The 19,611-nt window shown below is 34.8% G+C and overlaps 1 protein-coding gene across 2 annotated transcripts; it reads right to left on the bottom strand.

Moving 5' to 3' along the window:
- Nucleotides 1–6,821: 6,821 nt before the first annotated feature.
- On the bottom strand, nucleotides 6,822–17,951 carry LOC110877102 (tRNA A64-2'-O-ribosylphosphate transferase). 2 transcript variants are annotated; one of them, XM_035977264.1, is made up of 7 exons: nucleotides 17,582–17,951; nucleotides 14,368–14,520; nucleotides 11,122–11,812; nucleotides 9,956–10,056; nucleotides 9,329–9,437; nucleotides 8,448–8,507; nucleotides 6,822–7,164 (listed from the first exon to the last, which is right to left on the bottom strand). In XM_035977264.1, exons 1-7 carry the CDS (start codon nucleotides 17,645–17,647, stop codon nucleotides 6,971–6,973), a joined length of 1,374 nt encoding a protein of 457 aa, XP_035833157.1. In that variant the 5' UTR covers nucleotides 17,648–17,951; the 3' UTR covers nucleotides 6,822–6,970. The 2 variants fall into 2 exon arrangements, with proteins under 2 accessions (XP_035833157.1, XP_035833156.1); XM_035977263.1 differs by having other exon boundaries at nucleotides 14,368–14,525; nucleotides 17,582–17,925.
- Between the last annotated feature and the right edge of the window lie 1,660 nt (nucleotides 17,952–19,611).

Genomic DNA, 19,611 nt, shown 5'->3' with positions numbered 1-19,611 from the left:
AACTTTGGTCACCCATACTTTTTATCTTTCGAAAGTTTTACGTTTCGTTTTAAATTTTGCGAGTTAACACGTCGTAGTGTGCCTGTGAGGTTCAATATTTTTTGCTCTATTTTTTCATATTTGACAGACCCGTCGCAACGTGTCCATTTTTTTCTCTTTTGACAAGTTTGCCCCAACGGGCAGGTCCTAGATCGACTAAGTTGTTATTTTCTACGTTTTACTTTTCTGGTTAATTTCTTCGCATTAACACACTGTAACCGGTGTGTGTGGTTCAACGATTTTAAATCTGCTTTTCGTTCAGTGTATTTTTTCCCATTTTATCTATTTTATTTTTACAATGTTGAGAGTCGATGCCGTTGTGGCATTGGTGCTACTTGGCACTGTTTTACGAACGTTTTTAACCTATTAAATTTTTTACTAATATTTTGTTTCGGTTTATCCCTATATTTCCTTTACTTAAAAACTGATTTTTAGGTGCATATTTTATGTATGAGTAGGTATAAATATGATTTGTTCTATATTCCGACGTAAACTTTTTTTATAGACGAGTCAGGTCAAAGAGTAAACTGCCATTTTGGTCCCTGTGGTTTGGGCATTTTTGCCATTTTAGTCCAAATCTCAAACTTTTTAAATTTGGGTCCCTGTGGTTTCACTTTTGTTGCCATTTTAGTCCAAAATTCAAAAAAACCCCTTATTTGACTGTTGCAACCTGCCTATTTAAATATAATGTGATGTACTGCTTTTAAAGGGTAAATGGTTATTTAAAAAAAAACCAGATCAAGAACTCAAAGCAGATCATCTTATAAAAACCTAGATCATCTGGCCACACTCTCTCTCTCTTTCTCAAAGCAGATCATCTTCCACAAGTTCAGAACAGAAGGAATCAACCCCAGATCAACAACACTTGCAACATCTTATAAAAACAGATCAACAACAATTGCAACATCTTTTATGTATATTAAACAGACACATGCCTCGCCACAGTAAAATACATATATATGTATGCAGAGGCTCCGGTCATCTTCCCCATCACCACCAATGCCACTCTCTCCCCCTTCTCATCACCGCCACCTCCTCCCCCCTCCATTAACACCACCACTGCACCACCTCCATCGTCCATCCCCACCGCACCACCACTACACCACCACCCCTGTCTCTCTCGAAGCAAATGACCACGCTGACTAATTTTGACTGGAACTGAACCCGAATCTTGAACTGAAGCATGACTCGAGCCAAGAAAGAAGTCAGAGAACACAATCACCACCACCGTGTCTGTTATTAACACTAACATTAGCATCCCTGATTCGTCATCGACATCGTAAAAACAAAAAGAACTCATGTCTCCTGCCATTATCACTTGAAATTTAAAAAAAAAATCAAAAGCAACGAGAGTGGTAGGAGGAGTTTACTGGAACCCTATTAGAAAGAAAGAACGACGGTGATTGCGGTTGCCGCCGCTGTTGCCGTGACACCACCACAACTCCGCCGCCACTCTCTCTCTCTAACTCTGTTCTCTCTCTACATCGATACGTGGGTTACGGGACCAAGAAGGAAGGGTTGGGTGTGAAACCTGCCGGCAAAAACGACGTCGGAGAAACCTGCCACCGCCGCCGTGAGCGGCGACGCCACCCACCCTTGTCGTTGTGAACTGCCACCGGCAGTCGCTGGGGTTCTGCCGGCACCACCGTGTGTCACCAGTTCTTCACGAGTGAGAGTGAGAGGGAGTTGAGGAGGTGAAGATAAGCAGAGGGTTTCGTGATGGGCATTTTAGTGTAGAGAGGGAGAGAATTAAGAGAGAAAGAGTTTATCTGTGCTTTAGTGAGAGAGAGAGTTATATATATATATATATATAATATATATATAATTACTTTTGTTTTAATTTATTAGAAGAGTAAATCAGAATGACCAAAATGCCACTGCACAAAAAGACAAAACAATCAGGTTTCAACAGTCAAAATAGGGGATTTTTGGATTTTGGACTAAAATGACAATAAAAGTGAAACCACAGAGATTTAAAAAGTTTGAGATTTGGACTAAAATGGCAAAAGTGCCCAAACCACAGGGACCAAATGGCAGTTTACTCCAGGTCAAATATAATACGTTTTCGTTTAAAGAAACCATTTTTACATGCATATTTTTATGTACGTTTTGGTATAAATTCAAGTTGTTCTACGTTTCGACGTAAACTTTTTTGGGAAATGATTCAGGTCAAATATAATATTTTTTCGTGTTTATTTTATGTATGTTTCGTAAAGTTTGTTTCGACCGAATGGAGTCAAATTATGGTTTCTTTTTCTCCCCTTTTTCGAAAGCTCTAATTAATCCCTTTCGATTACATGTGCAGATTTTCCTTCATACCCGTTACGTTTTCTACGTATGAGTTGGGTCACATATAATAAGTTATGATTGTTCGATATGAATTTGATTTACTTTACGTTTGATCCAATCACAATGCTTACACTTGTTACATTGAGTTCAACTGGATACGTCGAAATGTGTGTTTTCATATGGTTAATGAATCATATAACGTTTGGACCAATTCATTCAATGTTTACGATACCCGCGCCACAACGCGGGCTGGTCTTAATCCTAGTTAAATTAAATTATACCCTCCTCCAAACAAATCATCTGATGGACTTGTACACTCCCCTTTGGTTTTCTGTATGAGTTCAAGTCGGAACCGGTTTCGGGTTGGGTTGGTCGGGCTCATATATAGTTTAAATACCAGTCATCCAAACAATCATGATAAAAATAACAAAGTAATATATTGCTATACATAGAAAATTGTCTAAAGTAACAAAATCACTAAACTTAGTCAAAAATTCATCACATAATAGCTGTTGAAGTAGCAACCTTTTTTTCTCCAAATGAGTCAAGAATGAAAGTACTATATTACATAATAAAAAAGAGAAGACCTTAGAGATAATGAGGAGATATAAAAAGAGACGAAAGCATGGAGTTCTTGACACAACATACATACCTATCATCAAGTCCCACCGTAAACCAATTAACAATAGGCCATAAACAATTGCAGACCAAGTTACCCATACAAAAAGCATAAAAATTAAGCTAGACAAATTATCAAACACCTGGTGTGCAAAACCTCACGAACCCTAAATCAGACCTTAATCCCCATACACAAAAGTCATTTTCTCCGTTAAAACAATCAAAGCAACCCCCAAACATAAAGTCGCACAAACCAAAAGACGCTTCACATGCACAACGCAGAAAGAACATTAGAAACCCTAATAAACACCGGAGAAGGGAAAAAAAGAAAGTAACAACAACATTACCACGATCGCCTGCCAAACTTCAGAAGAAAAGGACCAAGCAAAACCCAGAAGAAAGCATGCAGAAAATAACCAGCAAGTACACGTCACTGATAAAAAATCACTAAACAACACCACGTGTTCCTTCTTTAAGAGTAAATTAAAACCAAAATTAAAATTAAAAAGTAATTAAAAACGGATTAAAAATACACGGGCAAAGATTCGAACCTGAGCTTACACAACCAACAACAACTGCCTAAACCGGTGAACCATCACAAGTATGTCTTTTAAGATCCTAAAATAATAACTTTTAAAAACAAACAAAAAATGTGAATTTAATTAAAAAAAATAGCAGCGAACAACAGGTGGACAAGTGTCCACCTACTGTTCATTTCCAGCCTTCTATTCATAGATATAAATATAAATTAAGTTAATTAAATTAATTAATTAATTAAATAATATAACAAAACACAACCTAACTCTTAAGTCTTTTCAGTTTTCATTCTTTGCCACGTTTCAAATCATGTTTCAATGCTAGGACGACCAAATACTTGTTTCATTGAATTATTCTGTCTTCGTGTCGAAAAAAGAAAATGTTTTTCTTTTCTTTTTAATTTGTTTAAACAATATAATATTCTGTAGCTTTTAATATATCAACTAGTAATAGTAATAAGACCCGCGCGTGTTGCGGCGCAGGTACTTCGCAAATATCGAACGGATTAGTCCAAACGTTATGTGATATGTTAACCATATGAAAACGCACGTTTTGGCGTATCCGATTGAACTGATATCCTATAGTTGCATTGCGATTGGATCAAAACGTAACGTAAATCAAATTTATATCGTACAATCATAACGGATTATACGCGACCCGAGTAACTCGAATTTATATCGTCAAGCCAAAAACTCTCGAGGGGGTCAAAGTAGCATTTACAAAGTTCATAAAAAGTTAAGTGCTTAAAAATTGCATTTCCTGAACCTAAGGGCTAAGAAAGGGTAAAGATAAAATTTGATAAAGTTTTGGGGTAAGAAGAAAACTATAACAAAGTTGGGGCTGAAAAGGAAACTACCACAAAGTTGGGTTTCAAAAGCAAACTATGTGTAAAATGGAGTAGTAGTTTAGGGACTAAATTTGCAATTTTATGAAATTTTGAAGGTACAAAGTCAAGGAGCTAAAATTGTAAAATCGTGAAAATATGGGGGGGAGAGGAGGCAAAGCCAGTGGGGTTTCCACCGACTTTGTCTTTTAAGTTATAGTATAATATATTATTTCGCTTATTTTAATTATTAAAAGATATTTTTTTTAATTGGAAATTGACAAACACTGCAAATATATTTATAATCATCAAAATTATTTGTTTGTTTCAAGATTAATATAATAAAAAAAAAAGTTTTGATGATAATTCCTTTTTAAATATAAAAGGATTGAAAAGCATATACATGAATACATTCCCAAATTTTATATTATTTCTAGTTGATTATAGTTTCATAATTAAACTTAAAGGGGTTCATAATTGTGATTTTTTTATTTAAAAAAGGAGACTTACGACGAGAAGATGATGTTGTTTTTAGAAAAATAAGCTGTTTTTTTTTTTTTTTAAAGTAATTAAATTACATTCACTTCTAAAATTTATGTTCACTACATGCAAACATGTATGATACATCACAAGTCCGGTTTTTAGTAGAAATCATTAAGCCATAAAAGTTTACTCTGGTCACAAACTATGAGATAACTAATTTTATAATAATATTTGAAATAACAAGTAGATGAACACTTTTAATGTGAAAGTGTAAAATACAAAGTTTCTTAAGGTATGAGCGTACGATATAAAATTACGTATGTTATTAAACTCAAAACTCTAATCACGCATGTTGAAAAACCATAATCACGTATGTTAAAAAAACAATAATCACGCATGTCGAAAAATCATAACCATTCGTGATTATATTTTTTTCAACATGCATGATTAAGGTTTTGAGTTTTATAACATGCGTAATTTCATATCGTACGCTCGTACGTTCAGAAATATTGTACGTTAACCTCTAATAAGCAAAATTTAAACACCCCTTGCTATTATTACTTGTGTTTATAAACCAGGCTCACAAACTAAGGACCCGTTGTTAACAGTTCATCGCGACCCCGCCTGATTTACACAAACCTTCACATTAACTCACATGCGTCGCTTTTCCGTGCATCTCAAAAGCGTCTTTGAAGGGTTTCGGTTTCTAGTTTCAACATGAAAACTCAAAGATAAGACTTACTGGTGACACGATAGTCCTCTAGTGCCAAACAAAACAAGCCTATTAATGGATCGGGTCTTATCCACTATCCATTTACATGGCCCAAACTGATCAAAATATTAATAAGTGATCTATCAACCTGTTTGGGCTACACATCACTCAGTGTTCTTGATCCAACTATTTGGGTTAATTGGGTCGTGGGTTAGAAAAAAATCTATGAACTAATGGGTCATATCACAATCCACTTAGTTGTATTGTGGGCCAGAGCCAGATCGGATCAAACATTAACCGAACCCTATGGCCTATAAATCTACAAAAAAGCAATCACATATCAGTCTAGGGGTGCACAAAATAACCGGTTAATTAACCGTTACTGGTTATTAACCGAAACCGTAACTGGTTAATAACCGTTTAGGAATAACCGGTTAGTGGTTATTTTTAACCGTAGGTTAGTAACCGGTTATAAATATTTATTATAGGAACAGGTTATTAACCGGTTTTTAACCGATAGACTGGTTTAGGGCTAGCAATTGGGTACCTGTATAAGAAACGATTAGATCTGTTCACTGAAAAATACACCATGTGATTTTTTACTTTTTTTTTAAATAATTAAAATTAGAAGGCTAGGATCCATCATTGCTCCTTCTTAATACATAAAACATAAAACTGTGTTATAGACATGAGATATAAAATAGTTAAACGTTGTATTCACGTTTAGAACTTGTGTTGTTCGCGTCAACCTGTTAAACCTGCTAAGACACGATTTGCTAGACCGGTTAACCAAAAAAAAACGAAAAATTTAAAAAAAAAAAAAAGGTAAAATAACCGGTTAAAGCATTAACCGGTTTAAGTCAAAAGGTCAAATTAACCGGCATAACCGGTTAAGCGAACCGGTTATTAAAATTAACTGGTTTGTGCACCTCTACATATCACGGTTGTTTTGTAGGATGGCAATGAGATGGGCATTGATAACTTCATTGTCATACCCGTTAAATATCAAGATAATTGTTTGTTTGTTAAAAATTATTCGTTTAGATTCCAGATCAGGTATCGCCTAATCTCATTCCCATCTGATGCCAGCAAGTTTTTTTAAACAATCTCATAGCTGTCTTATATCAAAACATCTGACGATGTTCATATTTCTGAATCGGCGTTGGGTTCAAGTCGATTGCCATCCCTACTTAATACCATGACCGATGGGTAAAAAATTTTACACATGAATAGATTGGCTAAATGAACAAAGCACGCTTGAGAACGAGTGGCAAGATAGACGGGTTGGACATGTCACCTAATGGTAAGAACAATAAGCAATTTAAAAAATACACATTGTATTACGCCACAAAAGGGCCCGTTTTTTTTACCCGAACTCATTTTATTATGGATCTCCGCCGTTCAAAAAAATATATGAACGTAACCTAAACACTGTTCTTTTATAACCCTATAAAAAACTCTTATGCCAGCTATAGAGGACAAACCCCTCTAACATCTGTATCGCTCATGTTGGTCACGGTCGCAAGGAAATTATAGACTTGCTTTAGATTACCTCTTGATGGCCGAGCGTTGACGACATATTTGCATACGAATATTAGTCGTTGTCGCATATCTAGCTTTGTTATTCGTGTCTCCTTGAAGAATTTCCCGTCATCGTATGTCCCTGTAAGAATAATAAACTTAATTAACCATCAAGATTTATACATTTATCATGAACATTAAAACATTTCAAAAAATTATATATTTAAAACTGGATAAGGACAAAGTCTTAAACTACTTTTGTGAATAATTTTCTAGTTTTGGGATGATAACAATAGGAATAAAAAAAATAAATGTACAATAAAATGGAATATTTATGGGTCGTCTTTGCATCAAGACTGGCCGAGAACACAACCCGAGAATTTATTTTATCTTATTGCATCAAGACTAAGAATATACAACAAAAAATACATATGTATATAAAATAATTACATTTGAATTATAAAAGCCGATGATCATTTCTCATTTATCTTTTAATCTTTAGCATGAAACACCCGTTTAGCATAAGTATGACATAAAACACATTTGTGTGAATATTTATAAAAAAACGAACAGGCTAAAAAGTCAACCTGTAAACCCGTTAGGTCGACCCAAACCCGACCTGTGTTAGCTAAACGTGTATATACATTAGACCCAAACCTGACATGCGGTTGATAATGTTACTGGATCCGAATGTTCTAAAACAGACAAATTGGTAGTTAGTGAACTTAAACAAACTATAGTAACTTAAACACAAACTTTAGCACCTAAATATAAGTGTTATAGTTCAACTATCGTCTTATGAAAATAACCATAATTGGCCAAGGGAAAACTGTCATGTAGGGGTGTAAACGAGCCGGGCCGAGCCCGAGCTCGACCAGGCTCGAGCTCGGCTCGTTAGGTTTTTATGAAGCTCGAGCTCGGCTCGAACTATTTTGAGAACAACCTTAAATGAGCTAAAAGCTCGGCTCGAGCTCACTTCAACATCGCTTAATCGAGCCAAAGCTCGGCTCATCAATGTTATCATCATTATTAATATATTATATATAAAAAAAAATTAAAATTTTGTATCCTAAAAGAGCTTTGTATTTCAGGCTCGAGCTCGGGATCAATAACAAAACGAGCTCTATTTCAGGCTCGAGCTCGGGCTCGTTAAGGCTCGGCTCGTTCGAGCTTTTAACCGAGCCGATCACGAGTAGCTCTCGAGCCTCTAGGCTTGTTTACACTCCTAGTCATGAAGAATACGCGAAAGTCCTGGTTATTAGTTAACCCATAAAAAAATGGGATGATACTTGCGGGAACTTTAACCTATCACCTAGAACATCAAAGAAAGAGACTGAAACTATTGATAGTTTTGTTAGTCTCTTATCAGAAAATAACGTTCTTTAATATGAGTATGCATGTTTAACGATAAAGGAGTACACATACCTTCGGCATTGAATAATGAAATCAGTATTGCCAGGCAAACACAAACACTGATGTCTTCCCCTGTAAATTGAATAAAAAACAACGTTATTATTCAGCTTGGAAACATTATCCCAAGAATCGTACTTTCCTTTTTGTCCCACTTTAAGTCGTAGTACTCTTTTTTGTACATTTGAGTCACCAAAAATGACTTTTTGTCCTGTTCAGGTCATTATAGGGCATTTTAAAGGTGATACATATGGAACAAACTTTTAAAGCAAGTCCACATAATGACCCCGCACAGGGCAAAAACCGATTTTTAATGAATGAAAGGTACAGTAGAAATTACAATGACTAAAATGGGACAAAATCGAAAGCGCGCACACACACAGTGTAAATTTGTTTTACACCGACGTAATAAGCCACATACAATTTGTTTAAAAAGTTTCATAAAAAAAAATCGTCAAAATTTTATTTTCAATAAACCTTTATTTCAAAAAGTTCTCAAGTTCTCACAACTCAAGTTAGTTCACATTTTAACCCTTCCATAAATAAATATACATATATATATAGAGGAACGTTAACGTACATTACGGCTTAACGTACATCACGTACGACAGGTAATTACGCATGTTCATTTTAAAATCACGCACGCTATAACTCAAAAATCCAAAATCACGTATGTTGAAACACAATAATCACGCATATTGAAAACATTAATCACGCATGTTATATAACAAATCACGCACGTTGTTGTACGTGAAGTACGTTAAGCAGTAATGTACGATATACTCTCTCTCTCTCTCTCTCTCTCTCTATATATATATATATATATATATATAAAGTAGCAAGCAGCAGGTTTTTGAAGAAAAACTCCATGAAGAAGGCATTGTGGTAATGCTTACCACTGTTGCAGCAGACTACAAGTCTCTTTCCCATTTTCAGATGCAGTTTCGCAAAATTCAGTGCAGAAGGTAGATTTCTTTGCAGAGAAAATCTATCAAATTTTGAGTTCTGTATAGGTAAAAGGTCATGAAGCAAGATTAAAAAATGGGAATAGAACAAAATTAAGTAAATTAATACTAAATGAGTAAACTGCCATTTTGGTCCCTGAGGTTTGGTTACTTTTGCCACTTTAGTCCAAAACTCAAACCTTTTGCATCTGGGTCCCTGTGGTTTCAGTTTTATTGCCATTTTGGTCCAAAAATGAAATCAGGTCATACTTGTCTTATATAATCCTGCAATTTTGTCATTTTCCTAAGGGGCAAATCAGGTCATATTTGTCTTATATAAAATATGGTATTTATTTATTAAAAAAAATGATCATTTTGCCCCTGCGGAAAATGACAAAATAACAGGATTTTATAAGACAAATATGACCTGATTTCATTTTTGGACCAGAATGGCAATAAAACTGAAACCACAGGGACCCAGATGCAAAAAGTTTGAGCTTTGGACTAAAGTGGCAAAATTGACCAAACCACAGGGACCAAAATGGCAGTTTACTCTTAATAAATAGTTACATGACGAACCATTATAGGTAGGTGCAGATAAGCTTCAGAATCCTTGAGGGTACAATGAATCTGATTTTGGTCACAATTCAGTATGCTATCAACATCTGATGATTTAAAATCTGCAAAAATGAGGTGATTTTGAAGTTTTAATAGCCAAGTGGGAAGAAAAGAACAACCTTGAATTTTTATTTTTTATTTTTTTTTTGTTAAGAATATTGGAGTAAAACAAATATATAAACTATAAAGTCGATTCTTTCTCTGCAAATCGACAGGTCAAAACAGGTCCAGGTTAAACGAGGAGATTTTCATACGTGTCAAGTTGACCCGCAAGCAAGCATCTGTCTATTTCTTTATACACACTCACACATACATTTTATGAAGATAAAAACAGTAGTGTAAAGTACACGAATAGTCCCTGTGGTTAACCAAAATTTTGGATTTGGTCCCTAGCTTTTCAAAAGTACACGGATGGTCCTTGTGGTTTGCACTTTGTAACTCATTTAGTCCCCAACTAACAAAGCTAAAGGTTTCAGCAGGTCCAAGTTAGGGACTAAATGCGTTACAAAGTGCAAACCACAGGGACCATCCCTGTACTTTTGGAAAGCTAGGAACCAAATCTAAAATTTTGGTCAACAACAGCGACCAACTGTGTACTTTACTCAAAACAGTATTATAGCAATTCGCTTAAGCTAATACTTTTGATTTGACCCGTTTGAGAAAAAACACAATCCATTAATAAAAAATGGGTCAAGATAGCCATAATCTCAACATTGTCTAAAATTTTAATGCAAAACATAGACTAAAGTACCACGGTTGGTCCCTATGGTTTACCAAAATTCTGGATTTGGTCCCTAACTTTTCAAAAGTACATAAATGGTCCTTGTGGTTTGCACTTTGTAACGTATTTAGTCCCTTGCTAACACATCAACGGTTTCAGTAGGTCCAAGTTAGAGCTAAATGTGTTACAAAGTGCAAACCACAGGGACCATCCATGCACTTTTGGAAAAAGTTGGGGACTAAATGCGTTACAAAGTGAAAACCACAGGACCATCCGTTTACTTTTGAAAAGCTAGGGATCAAATCCAAAGTTTTGGTAAACCATAGGGACCATCCGTGTACTTTACTCCAAAACATATTATTCACCCTCGATCTCTAATGTATACTAATGTATACAGAACACTTACCATATCCGGTTGAACAAACCGCAAGGTCCGTCAAACCCAACCAATATATTCCATTCCCATCATCTAATAAATCTCCATGAATTCCATTCTCCATAATAACGTCTAACGGTTGGTCTCGAAACTGAGCTGACCAGGTGCTTTCTACTTTTGTCAGTTTAACGGAAAACTGCGGCGCGTTCTGCCCCCGTTGAGCACGAAACACCCTATCTCTTTCAACAATATTAGCTACCATTTGGTTACACACATCCGGCCCCGAATTAATCAAATCATAAACATTATTCCAAAACAAAGGAGGCGTTAAACCGCGTGACCAACTTTCTTCATCGTCGCCTGCTCCCGCGATGTAATTCCAACTAAATTCGGAGCTCTTTTTTTGTCGGTATATATCATTTGACGCAGATGCGGAAATAAGGATTATGGGTGTGAAATCCCAAGAGTTGTGATCGGGAACTTCGTTCAACCATATGACGGTTTTTTGTGAAATCCAAAGTGGTCGTAGAGGTTTCTTTAATAGAGATGAAATAGAAGCGATATCAACTCCACTTGTTTCGAAAGTATTGACCCATTTGTTTAAATTTGACTCTATTCTTGTTTTTTCGGTATCGGGTACCCAAAGAGGAAGATGTAAAGATGTGTCCCATTTAGGGGATTCTTGTACGGTAGTATCGGGATTTGGGGTAGAACAATTAACCTACAATCATGTAAATAACATAATGATATATATTCTGGTAAAGGATCAAATAAAAACAAAATTAATGTACGAAACGTACGAATTGAGGGAAAAAGCAAAAAGTGGCGGTGTCATTTTGGTAATTATCAGCAACTTCAAATTACTGGGGAAAAAGCAAAAAGTGGCGGTGGCAATCTGGTAATTATCAGCAACTTCAAAATTACTCTAGTAGAGTAATTTTGGGAAATGTAGGGTAATTATCAATTTTTTTTTTTTTTGGGGGGGGGGGGGGGGGGGGGTTAGTGTAATTTTGATAATTACCCTACAATTTTGATAATTACCCTACACGACCAAAATTACTCTACATGAACTTTTACAAAATTACTCTACAGAAGCTCAAAATTACTGATAATTACCAAAATGCCACCGCCACTTTTTTTTACTTTCTTTCAATTCGTACGTTTATTTTATTTTCACAGGAACTTAACTCTATATATTCTATGTTTGAAAGAAGTTAAACTAACTCATACAAGATAGAAACAACTAAATAGCGGGATTTCAGGTTTTTTTTTTTTAGTTTTGCTTTTTGGTTTTAGAGTAAAGTACACGGTTGGTCCCAGTGGTTTACCAATATTTCGGATTTGGTCCCTAACTTTCCAAAGGTAGTACACGGATTGTCTCGTTGGTTTGCTCTTTGTAACGCATTTAGTCCCCAACTTTTGCAAAGAGTATATGGATGGTCCCAAAGGTTTGCACTTTGTAACATATCTAGTCCCCCAACTTTTGCCAAAAGTATGAGGATAGTCCCTGTGGTTTGCACTTGGTAACGCATTTAGTCCCTAACTTGGACATGCTAGAACCTATAGATTTGTTGGCTGGGGACTAAATGCGTTACAAAGTGCAAACCACAAGGACCATCCATGTAATTTTGAAAAGCTAGGGACCAAATCCAAAATTTTGGTTAGCCACAAGGACCATTCGTGTACTATATTTTTATGGTATGTTTGAAAGAAGTTAAACTAACTCATACAAGATTGAAACAACTAAATAGCGGGATTTCAGGGTGTTTTTAGTTTTAATAACATAGCAATAAAATATACGTATACAGTAGTTGGATTTTGGGTTTTCTGTTAAATATACGTATAGAAAGTTAAAAATATCCTAAATACATGGCTAGCTACTTTTATCCATTTTTTTTTTTTTGGCACGGCTAAAAAACTTTCATTAGAATCCAGCAAACAAATACAACAGGGGCTAGCAAGTTACCCTTATCCTAAATACATTAACAGCATTTTTTGTTCTCTGATTTAGTTCTGCATTTTCCAGTATATATGTCTAATTAATTAATTCTGAATTAGTTCTCTAAGTTCTATTTTTTTGTTCTCTGATTTAATTCTGAATTCTGTATTCACAGAATACAGAAAAGGGCTTCTCAAATGATGTTGAACCCTTATATTACAGGAAAACAGATATATTTTACATAACATATTTTATTTTTTATTTTCCACGAGTAAATTATTTTTTAAGTCTCTGTGTTTTAGTGGTTTTAACCATTTGAGTCCAAAATCAAAAAAAATTAACTCTCTGAGTTCCTAACCACTCATTTTATAACGTTTTAAATCCCTGTTTTTTAGTAATTTTAATCACTTAAGTGCAAAATCAAAAGTATAAGTGTTAAAAAATGGACTCAAAACATTATAAAATAAGTGGTTAGAAACTCAAAACATTAATTTTTTTAATTTAGGACTCAACTGATTAAAAGGAGCAAAACACATGTACTTAAAATTTATAATATGGATAAATGGAATGGAATAATATTGATGTCAGAATGCTTTACAAATCTCACTCTTATTTTTTGAGTTAAATTAGATTTTAGCCGGTGCCGTACGTTGCGGCGGCTACATCACGTCTGTAACTTCGTTACATGGAATGCGATGATGACATTAACGTGTGATGCTCACACGTGATGTGACGCGTTTTTTACTTTGTAATACATATTGCGTTAGTAATAATAACTTGGTTAGAAATAAATAAAAAGATATGTAAGAACTGCTCAATTTACTTCAAATATAATTGTTATGATTTATGACAAAAATGATATGTAAGAATTGCTCTAGTTTCGTAATGGTTGTATAGTAATTTCATTAATGTTGTTTTATTTTTTCTAAACAAAAGATTATGAGAATGTAAATGATTATTATTACGCTTCATATAAATCATTATGAGAATATTAATGATTATTATTAGGCTTCATATAAATTACTGTATTATCACACTATATGAAGGTTGTCATATATTGAAGGTTAAAAAAGAAAAGTTGTTAAAGGTTGAGGGTTAGTATGTATATGTATTAAAAGGTGAAGGTTTAAAGAGAAAGGTCCACCGACCTTTCTCTTTAAGATATAGTTAATTACATAATATATTTTATTTTTATTTTTTATTTAAGTGTGCTTTTATTTTCTCAGGCCCACGCTTTATTTGCGCCTTTCGCCTAGGCCCTAGGCGGAGCCTTAGCGCCTTGAGTGCGCTTCCCGCCTTTGATAACTATGGATAGAACAAAGAAAACAACTACTTACTCCTTCCGTTGGCTTGTTGATCCCATTCATTTTGTTTCTATAATTCGAAATTGCACGATTTAACACGCAAGTCCAAATCGGTATGGTTTTTGACATACTGTCGGGAAACCTCTTCCCTTTTCGAGTAGAATCAACGATCATACACCCTCCCCTCTGTCCTATCCATAATAAAAGCAAAAAAAAAATCCAAATATTATTATCCAATTAAAAAAAAAAAAAAAAAAACTCACTGTTCATAACTACAAAAATGTTCGAACATTAAAACTCTACAAATCATAACCGTTAAGCACATGTTACAAGATAACAAAAATAAGATAACAAAAATAAGATCACAATACACAAATAAGCTAGAGCTTAATGCTCATTAATGGAAAATCAATCTCTTATAATACAAGATCTAACATTATCAATAATTAAAAACTCAAAACAAATAATACAAGTTACTATTGTCTTTTTTGAGATTCAAACACACACTGCCAAACTCCATACCTACAAAGAGAACAAAATCTGCCATCCTTAAAATTTAAATACTTAACAATGATATTCCATTATGTTGTTCGGACTATTTAGGTTTTTTGCTTTACAACATTGACAATTCCATTTGAGAAAGAGTAATTACGATTTTGGCCCCTGTGGTTATATCACTTTTACCCTTTTAGCCCAAAAAGGAATATTTTAAGTTTTTAACATCTGAGCCCCCAACGTCTTTTTTTCTAACGCTTTTGGCCCCTAACACTAACCCCATCCATTTACTTTTAGGGGCCAAAAGGGATAGAAAAAAAGACGTTGGGGGCTCAGATGTTAAAAGATTCCTTTTGGGGCTAAAAGGGTAAAAGTGATATAACCACATGGGCAAAATCGTAATTTACTCTTTTTGATAAAATATAGATATTTATGTCTCTTGTGATAATTAACTGGAGTATTTACCATATAACTTGACTCAAATAATGATGTAAAAGTAAGAAACTTTTTCAAGTATCAAAGTTTGTAATGATTCCTTATGAAGTGTACCTTTGCAAAAGTTTTGGGAAATTGAAATCTTGGTTTAAAAAAGCGTGAGGCGCTCCAAAGCGTTTTGGTTCCAAAAGCCTTAAGCGAAGCTTCAAGCGCGAAGCGAGAGCTTCAGGTATACGAAGCGCTCAAAATAAAAAAAAAAAATATTGTACACATCAATATGACCTATTCTACTTGTTAATCACTAATAAACACAAAAACATGATTAAAAAACACACTTAACACATAAAAAACACAGTTAAAACATAAACTAAAGTCGAACCACACTTAAAACATAAACATAAACATAAAAATAGTCTTTAATCAATAATCATCATAATCAAGTACGTATTCATCTCCTCTTTGAATGCTGATTATTGGAGAAAGTATGAAGAATCGCAGCAGAAGAGGAAGGGAGCGGACGAATATGTTAAAAGATAGCTAATGTTCTTTTTTTAGGGTAAAGAAGTAGCGGCCTCATTTAAACCCTATTTAAAGACAATTGGGCCTAAATAAATGACCCAAATGTGACCTGATTGGGCTGAAGCGTCGCCTCAAACCAAGGTCGCTTCGCGCTTAAAGCTCGCCTCAAAACGCTTCACGTGTTGCGGCGCCTCACAGCAAAAAAAGAGACATTCCCAGCGCTTCAGCGCCTCACGCTTTAAGCTCGCTTAAAGCGCGCTTTTTTAAACCAAGATTGAAATGTCGAACTCGGCTCATTTTGAGCTCTATTCAAAAAGCTCAAGCTCGGCTCATTTTGAGATCTACTTGTAGAGCTCGAACTTAGCTGGTGAGCTAGCTCGAGCTCAATAAGTGAAGCTCGGGCTCAGATTCGTTTATCAAACAATCTTATTTTTAGGCTCGAGCTAGTTTACACCCCAGGCTAAGACTCTTAAATGAACATTGTATCTCTTCTGAAACGTTATTTAACTTTTTGAGTAACAACTCAAAACGTTATCTAACATTCCATTTCAAATTTAACTTAGCCTTGTTAACTCGTTATCACCAAACAATCTCTACACAAACACTATACAAACATCATTTCGCAGTAAAATTCACATCAGATCTGATTCCAAAGCATCATTCATGACGACTTTTTTTTTAAAATTAACCTGCCAGAGTCGCTAAAAAGCAGCTTGGCTCGTTTACACCCCTACCTAACAAGATTTAACTTTATTGACTAGCAAATCAAAAAACATTGACACATTCAATAAACCACATTTGATTTCAAATTTAACACAGCCTTGTTAACTTCTTATCACCAAACAATTTCTACACTAAAACTACTACGCTTACAGATACAAACACCAAAAAACAAAAACCTTGGAAAATAACCTACCAGAATCGCTAATGAGCAGCTTGGCTCGTTTACACCCTACATAACGAGCTATGCAGTCAATAGCGTGCTATAGCGGTGCTATAGAGGTGCTATCCGGTTAGCGGACCTCAGGGTGTGTAGCGGTCCAAATAGCGGTGGCCTATAGCGGTTCTGCTATTAGCGGCGCTAAATACCGCTATTTGGCCGCTATTCGGAAACCAATATAGCGGTTAAAGCATCGATTTTAGCGGTATTTTGTTAAATAAACCCGTAACAGTAAAGGCCCAAATGCAAAATAAAACCTAAATTTATTATGTACGACCAATTAAAACCTAAATTTATTATGTACGACCAATGTTGCTGGACGCACACTGGTTCTTCTGAGTTCGCTGGAAGCCTGGAAGTTGTTCATCATCTGGATTCTGGAAGCTAAATTGAACCTAAATTGAAGCTAAATCTTTTTATGTTTTGAAGTGGAGACATCACTACTAATATTTGGAATGATATTACTATGAATTTTGATATTACTATTAACATTTTTCAAAGATATATTTATATATATATAAAAAAATACATAAATTATGCATGGTATAAAAATTACCGCTACACCACCGCTATAGCCTATATGTCATATAGCGGACCTTGACCGCTATTCGATTTGGACCGCTATAACTGCATAGATAACGAGATTTAACTTTATTGATTAACAACTCAAAAAAAAATACAAATCACTATTAAATTAACAGATCATATAAGCTACATCTGATGTCAAATTCAACCTAGCCTTAACTTCTTATCAGCAAACAATCTCTACACTAACTAACACTACTACAATTAAACACACAAACATCATTTTACATCATTAACGAACACAAATTAAAAAAAATTAATAATAATAATAACCTGCAAGAGTGGCAACATGAAGATTGAGACGAGAAGTATTAAACGAGAGATTGTTCGTATGTCCATCAGTCGATTTGAAGTAACAATTCGAATGAAACTTGTTCGCGTACCATAGACCACAGCGCAGGTTAGCAACAAGCGGCAGTTGAGGCCATAGCTGAGCTATCTCGGAAACGAAGATTGAGTCCTCGTGAATCGAGAGTAGAGAATTGAACAAGGAGCTGTGTTTTTTCTTGATCGTTCTCGAAGCTCTGTATATGCTCATTGATGCTGTATCGTCCGCCATTGATGAAGCTTTCTTGTGGTGTTTCGGGTCTAGGGTTTTGTTTTGTTTTGTTGCAGAGTGTAAAGAAGTGTTTTGATTACAACAATATGTTCATTTTAACAATATGTTCATTTTAACAGTTTTGCTCCAATAGTTTAAAAATAGTCATTTTCCTCCCTGATCTTTTGAGTTTGTCATCAGTTTGCTCCCTGACTATTAAAAGTATGAGTATTTCGGTAGTTTACTTTCTGGCTCTAACTCAATTAAAACGTTTAGTTAAAAGTCGCAGTAGTCGTGGTCAGCATGTGGTAGTTGCAGGTGGTGGCCGGTAGAAAGAGTGGTTGGAAAGGTGGGGGATCAGAAAAAAATTACTTATATACATGTAAATAAACAAGTTATACGTTTATTTAGATGAAAAGACTTATATGCCTTTGCTTTTATCTATAAAATTACCAAAATACCCTTTTAGTTAATGGATTTTTTGGATGGAGCTAGAGACGGGGAGCAAAATGACAATAAGTTAGAAAAACCAGGGAGGAAAATGACTATCTTTAAACTATTGGGGTAAAACCATTAAGATGACGAAATCACAAGGAGCAAAATAGAAGTTAACTCATTTGGTAAATTACTAACTTTTATCCCTTATCTTTACACGTTTTGCAGGCGATGTCCTTTAGCACAAAAGTCGACAAGTTTTGTTCTTAATGTTTCAAAATCTTGCACGTTCTATCCTTTAGGCCAAACCCAGTTAGCTTTTTTGGTTAAGTATGATCATGTGTCTTGCACGGGTATTCCTGTCACATGACTTTTTAAATAGGAAAACTAATCCTACTAAAAATAAAACTTTAGGTCTTAGACCATGTGTAGTGGGGCGTGATTTTTAAAAAAAATTGCAAAAAAAACGCCCGAAAACGCCCACACTACCATTACGGCCGGCGTTTTCCGGCGTTATTTTTGAAAAAAAATGGGTTTGGCGTTATTTTAAAAACGCCGGAACTTGAGTTGGTTGTCCAATGAAAGCTTGCCATGTGTGTATAATATTTGTGTGTGTTTATAATTAGTTTTATTTAAAAAAAACAAAAGAAAAGGAAGAAGAGAATGGTGAAATTCTTTGAAGTTGCAGGTGGTGGGAAGAAGAAAGGAAGAAGAAGAAGAGGGTAAAGTAGTGAGTGGTGGGCCCTTTGGTGGGGAAAAAACAAAAGAAGGGGTAAAGGTAAAGGTAATTTTTTATTTTCTGAATTATTCTTGTTTTTTTTTAACTTTATTTTTTTAGGTTTTTTAATTTTCTGTATTTTTATTTTCTGTTTTTTATTTCGGTTTTTTTTTTCAAGTAGTGTAATTTTTATTTTAAATTAATGAAGTTTTTTATGTTTTAAATTAAAAAAAATAATTGGGAAATGATTGTATGGGCGTTATTGGAATAATGCCCTACTACACCACTTTATGCTATAATGCCCCATGCTGACTGGGATGACACGTGTCGCAAAACGCCCCATGGTGGGGGCATTATATTGATTTACCACTACACATGATCTTAGGGGACAAAAATTATTATGCATGATTTAAAATTTCAACTTTAAGGTGTAACTTTTATATTTTTATGTATATGCATTTTTATGTTTCAGGAAATTGGATTTTAATAATACTCGCTATGACACATTTGCGGATAATAATCCATATTTATTGTTTGGTTAATAGAACTCTAAACTTTGACTTATGTTGCCAAGGGCAATCCTAGTAACATAATCACCATGTATTCACACTC

This window comes from Helianthus annuus, chromosome 9, assembly GCF_002127325.2.
Source record: "Helianthus annuus cultivar XRQ/B chromosome 9, HanXRQr2.0-SUNRISE, whole genome shotgun sequence".
Lineage (NCBI taxonomy): Eukaryota > Viridiplantae > Streptophyta > Magnoliopsida > Asterales > Asteraceae > Helianthus > Helianthus annuus.
This window is presented reverse-complemented; position numbering and strand designations above follow the sequence as displayed.